Source organism: Teleopsis dalmanni, chromosome 1, assembly GCF_002237135.1.
Source record: "Teleopsis dalmanni isolate 2A chromosome 1, ASM223713v2, whole genome shotgun sequence".
In the NCBI taxonomy this organism is placed as follows: Eukaryota; Metazoa; Arthropoda; class Insecta; order Diptera; family Diopsidae; genus Teleopsis; species Teleopsis dalmanni.
In genome coordinates this window covers 46,548,020-46,554,679 of record NC_051846.1, presented here as the reverse complement: position 1 = coordinate 46,554,679, position 6,660 = coordinate 46,548,020, and the positions used below count along the sequence as shown (strand labels likewise).

The 6,660-nt window shown below is 26.3% G+C and overlaps 1 protein-coding gene across 2 annotated transcripts in view; it reads left to right on the top strand.

The window, feature by feature from the left end:
- LOC119667792 (sodium- and chloride-dependent GABA transporter 1-like) overlaps nucleotides 1–6,660 on the top strand; it is a 347,748-nt gene that overhangs the window by 321,123 nt on the left and 19,965 nt on the right. The window contains exon 1 of one of the 2 annotated variants that reach the window (XM_038077111.1): nucleotides 729–881. The exons of the other annotated variant lie outside the window; for it this stretch is intronic. Coding sequence (XP_037933039.1) covers nucleotides 744–881 — 138 coding nt within the window. The 5' untranslated portion in view covers nucleotides 729–743. Of the gene's footprint in view, nucleotides 1–728; nucleotides 882–6,660 lie in introns of those variants that run through there. 2 annotated transcript variants of the gene reach the window in all.

Below are 6,660 nucleotides of genomic sequence, written 5' to 3'. Positions count from 1 at the left end.
ATACAATTTCACATTTCAATTCAATGTATATATACTTTTATTTCTGCGCAGTTTATTTTTAACTTTCTTCCATACCGAAAAATTATTATCGTTCATTATATTGATCAATAGATCGACCTTTCCATGTGGTGTTATAAGAAGAAAATTCAAATATTTCTCTAGCTAATAAATAATGTCTACCTGATGGTTTTTGTTCTCTCCCACAGTCTTACTTTAGAGTTTCATTTTGCGAACATGTGTACTTGATAAGATAATTTTTTATTTCTTAACAACTTTCACGCAGTCAATGTCGTCTGCAAATGCCAATATTAGCGAATGTTAGATTGTAGCTTTAATTCTCAATTAAAAAGTTTAACTTTTCAATTTAACGTTACATTATTCTATTCCAATGTCATCTTATAATATGTGCCGCATTTTTTATTTTTTATAAGAGAATAATGGAAATATGTTGTATAATATATTCAATTGTTAATTTTTTTTATAAGCACAAGGAGCTGTAATATTCAAGGTTTTATATTTCTGTTTATAACTATTAAAATAATATTTTTAATTATAATATCAACAATTTAATAGTAATTTTTTTTTTTTAAAAATGTACATAAATAGACTAACAAAAATGTTTAAATAAATATGTAAGAATTAAAGACAAAATACTTAAAAGTCTATAAATGAATTCATCTTTAATCTGTATCATCAAAAATAATTTCCTATAAGTGCAATAAACATACAATTTTTAAAACCAAATGCAAGAAAATGACAAGTTTTTGTCTGCATATAAACGCTACAAAGTCTGTCCCAAGATGGAGATACCAACAACAAAGTATCTAGCGGATTATTTATATGTTGTGCATGAGGATGTGCCATTCCGTTATTATCGCAAAGTAAGTTAATAAAGAGCTAATATATAATCTGATAAATATATATATATATAAACATAATATCGTCGAATATATAAGCAATATTAATAAAATATAAAAATGATTAATTTTGTACTATTTAAACTTTATGTTTCATATAGACATATTTATGATTCATACATTAATTGTGGTTCCGTGGGGTTGAAACAAATCATTTGTTGAAACATAACAAATCACTTTAAAAATTAAGTTAGGCGTTTTATATAGTTATTTTTTCGAGAAACTCTTTTACCGAGCAACAAATTGTTGCAGAGGTAGGAACAAGTAATAGTGTGATAGTGCAATATCACATATATATAGTTGATGTATCAGAGCTAAAACTTTATAGACTCAACACATGGTTAATAGATCTGAACCAAATCAATAATTTTGTTGAAAGTTGACTTAGTTTTAAAGAATTCTATGACTGATCCCTTGTTTACACTTTGCCTAAGCTCATAATTATATTGTATACGCTACATTTAATTATTATTTTTTAAGTGACGGAAGATTGTATTACAATTCTTTATGCTCAATTACAACCATTTCCCTATTTATTGATATTTAAATTTTACACCCAAAGATTAAAACTGTGTTAGTATATGCAGTTGCTTTATTAAGGATACCGAATGTAAAGAGCTTTTGTTAACCTTCACACATTACATAGAAGGAACTCACTAACTAAAAAATGTCGTCACTATTATATTGAGTAGGAATTAAGTAATAGAAAAAGAAATATGAAATTGGACAAAAGAAACAAAAAATCACAGATCTATAAAAAATTAACAATTTTGTATGATCTAGACATTGAGACCTTATGGAACGTTTTCAATTACTTCTCTATAACTACTAGGTGATATAAGAAGTATCCACCATTTTTTTGCTAAATTATTTAATAAAAATTTTCTTCATTAATAATTAATTTCAATAAAGTTTATAGTGGCCATTATTATTTATAACTTTTGCTTTTTTCGGGTAGCTTCATAATTTCATCATCATTCATAACTTGGTCAAGTGATATTCTGCAGTTCTTCGGCCGTCTATTTTTTACCATTAAGAGAGTTTTGCAGAGCATTTTTTATATTACCCAATAAATAGAAAATATATCTCTGTGTGAATGGTTTTGAAGCTTTAATCAAGCTAAAGTTTACTTTTTTTCTTATTTTATTATTATTACTTTCTGGTTTTATAATCTATTCAAAAATTCTATTTCTTTTTATATTCACTTGATGCATAAATTAAGTATTTTATTTTTGAACCAGTGTCTTTCTAATTTATTTAAAATTACTTGCAGTTTCTGCGATTATACCTATTTGAAATTTAATATAAATATTTTTGCAAAGTTAACTGATCCGTATATTTAAGTATTCTTTCGCATTAGTAGATAATTTTAATAACTAAAATCAATTAGCACATTTTCCTCACTCTCCTCTTTCTGCACATTACATCTACTAACGTGAATTTAACGCGAATTTTTATTGTTGCAAATTTTAAGCATTCCACTATTTATATTATTCAACTATTATTTAACTTATTTATTCTATTAATTTTTATCATTGGTTTTTAATTATACAATTTGAAAGCAAATCATGCTGATATGTAGTGCCAAATATGGACACGAGCTACCAGATTGAAAAATTCACTTCACAAAATGGCTATAATAAATAGATTTAAAGGCGTTCTACCGGTATAACAGAGTAATTATAAAAATTGTAAATAATAAAAAAGAAGTCAGTTTGGCCTAAAGTCTTAATTTTATAATTTTTAATAAACGTGTATACAATAGAAGTTGTGTGTTATGATTATTTTATTAACTCTTTTCCGGTTTCAAAATCCGGCATTTAATACTGCGTAGGCCATTAACAGACACGAATTATATGCTCAGTTAAGTACCCGAAGGCCTGCTTTGCTATTCATTCGGCTTTGAAGTTGTGAGAAATGTTTGACTGATGGGAATGATTTGATTCAATTAGTTCGAAAATTAAATATGTATTAAATATGTTTAAATTGATTAATGAAATACATAACAAATAAAAAAATTATGTCAATAAAATAAAAATGTGGGCGTTGAAAGTATAACACACTTTTTATGACTAATTTTTTTTTTCTTACTTTTTTTTTAATAATTTATATATATCAACAAATTTTGTTTAGAGTTTTGAAGAAAATATTTAAAAGTTTTGATTTCGTTAATCCGGTCTCTGAATAGTCCGTATATCGTGGCAACAGATTACAATTTACATTGCAATCTCTATAATCTGTACCAAGTCAACATTACCTCAAATATTTGGACAGAACATTTATAATCTGTTTTTTTTTTTATTTCATAATTTTTATTCATTTTTCATGTATATATATAGTTTCATTAAATTTTTTCCAAACTTAGTTATTAAAGTTTAATAAAGTTTTGTGCATACATTTTTGGGAAGGCCTTTTGGAAGAATGATGGAAACGAAAATGTCGTGTATAACACTGAAAAGATGTATATAACATATAAATGATATAGTTGAATTAAATATCTCCAGGTGATCCTACTTTTTCAGAAATCTTAACAATTTTTAAAACTTAATTGTTTAAATTATACTGTAAAGCATACACCATTTCTATAATGCGAAATATTTTAAACGTGAGACAGAGTCATAAGAATTTAAATATTATATATGTATTCCAGTAGGTCTTATTTATTATTATAAATAACACTACTATATTATAGGTACATAAACTCAGTACTTCTTTCCTGCACGCAGTAAACAAAAAATTCATATGTGAGGATGAGAACGTCCATTTTCGAAATCAACCCAGGGTACCAAAGAAAAAATTACTTGATATAAAAAATTATTAGTTTACATGTCGATTTATTCTCAGTTTATGGTATATGCAGATTTCAAATTATATTGCTAGAGCCATATTATATTGTCAGTCATGGTCACGACTTATATGAAGTTGTTGATACTTTCAATGCAAATCGAAAAATTGAGAGTATGAAAAAAAAAGAAGTTTCAATATAAATTTGAACACGGTGATGTGGCTTATCTGTGTCATGTTATGTATAACACATATATAATACAAACTATTTGTCATAGCATTTCCACTCTGCTTGAGAAACTTTCATAATATAATTTTTAAATGCTAATGCATTATTTTCTACTGGCAAAAATCTTTGTCCATGTAGCTTGTCTTTGATGTAAGAGAAAAGACAATAGACACTAAGACATTAGTTATCAAATTATATCAGTTGGCGAATGACCTATTGATTTAAAACTTTTAGCCGATATGTGAGAGCTTGCATTACCATGTTTAAGATATAGTAATCTTTGGTTGAATTTATTTATGCAAATACTCTTGTTAAATAAATGGTGTGATAAATCGTTTAATTTAAATCTATTAACACAGTATTCACATGATCAATTCTTCCAAAAAAAATTACAAATTATTTATTTCAGTGAGTTTCAATTGCGCAGAAGTTTTGTTGAAATCCGTTTATCTGAAATATTGCTGCAGACTTCTGCGTAGTGTTTAGATTCATAAACATCTAATAGAAACATCTTGGAACTTGAGCATTAAAAATTGGTCCAGCCTTGGCTAGTTGTGACATAACACGATTTTACATCGTTTCCAATTTAACAGGCACGAGTTTAAAGCCTGGTACTTGCAGTCCAGCAAATTACATACGGACTATAAACTAATTATATAAAAATTCGAATATTTTTTAAAATCACTGATGATCAGTACTTGGCAATACTCAAAACAGCGTTGTTTGGTAGTCTAATTTCAATAAAATTAATAACAATTTTTTGTTGTTGTTGCTTCATTACTGTTTGAGCCCTTGCAACCTAATTAGATATTTGTCATAGCTCTTTATATACATTTTTTAATGCACCATTACTGCATTAAGTTCAGTTAGATCTTAATACAGACCTTTGTTAGAGTATCTGTGGAATCTAAGCCTTCAGCTCCTTGGTATTATCTGGTGTATTCAGCCATATGTAGAACACTGCTTATTCGATTTACTACAAGTACGTTTACTGTTGATGGTTAAGTCTGAATACATAATAATGCAGTAAAAGAATCGATTTAATAACTTTAGAAATAACTGAAAATATTGCCTTAACATGTAGTGATAATAGCACATGGACTGTATGTCGATCTGATTATGTAGATGAGATTATGGTGATTGTTGCCAATGGATTCGCGACTTTCGTAGTACTTTAAAATAAATTTTTTTCTACTTTACTATCTTTTTAAATATAAGTACTTTATAAACACTTGATTGAATTGACTTAATTGAAGACACATCAGATAAAAATAAGGAAAGAGCTGGCAGCTATGGAAATTAGTTAAAGTCGAAATGAAAATGGAGCATATTTGTGATAGAATAGTTTTTGAGAAATGAAGTGGTTTATATGAAAGATTTAAATTAAAATGTTTCGAAGAGATTTGGATTTTAAAAGTATATGGTTCACTTATTCCTAACAAAATAGTTGTCAACTATTTTTAGTTAAAAAGTACTAACTTAATTATTGTAAGTATAGGCCATACAATTTTTTCAGATTTCTATCTCAATTTCTTTAGGATTTATTTGGTTTTGTTAGAAACTAATAACTTAATTATTGTAATTATATGCATTATAACTTTTTCAGATTTCTCTCTCAATTCGATTAGAATTTTTTTGGTTTTTGTTTTAGAAAGAATCTTTTCCTGCAGGTTTTTCTTTTATTAATTAATCAGCGTGTATATTCTTCGAAATGAAATTATAAATACTAATTATAATTCTATTATAGTACTAATTATAGTTCTATTATAATGAATCAATTATAATAAGCTTGTAGTAAAATGCCTTCTCATATAATAAAAATAAATTTGTGTGGTTATATTCTAATACACATCGAGCTTTCTTCGTAAATTTAAGTGAATTATACCCACTATATATATAGTACATGATGCTACTTTGTTACGATTTCGTTATCAAACAAGTGATTATGTAGGTTTTATTCCCATTTAAATTCAATTAACATAAATCTTCATCTGCTGACACTGCATCCAAGTTTGCGTAGAAAATTTAATTTTAATTGTATTTCTCATAAGTGAACACAAATAAATTTTCTTAAACACTTTTAAGTTGAACGAACTATATTTAACTTTTTTATTATTATTATATTTATGTATTTATTGTATATTTATTTACTTTTGACTTGTTTTTTTAAATATTTCCTTCTGTGGTTTGTTTGCACTTTTCTTTTTCATTTTTTAATACGAAGAGTTTGGTGCGTATTAGTTTACACTTGGTTTGTTTGGTTAAATTTCACTTAAATACTTTGACTCGAGTTAGTCATTATCTGGTATTTAGTATAATTTAAACTTATAATTATTTTTAAAAAATTACTAACGAAAGTCCCATATGATAAACTTTTTTCAATTTATAATTTTAAAATTTTATAATGGTTTCCTAATTATGAGTAACCACTGACAACTCATCAGGAGAAATTAATATTTTTATTACTTAGTTTACACTAGAAATATATATAAATATTGTTTATTATTATTTTTATTACTTAGTTTACACTAGAAATATATATAAATATTGTTTATTAGTGTTTATTAGTACTGCCATCCCAATACAATAAACAATTGTCAGCGTTTTTTCCTGTTTTGGAAGCAATTATTTAGGTTGATTTTCGGAATAATTTTCAAAGGTCGTAGCAATTCCCTTCTTATATTCTCAGTCGTGTCGAAACGATATTTCCAGTATTCCCTAAGCGATTCC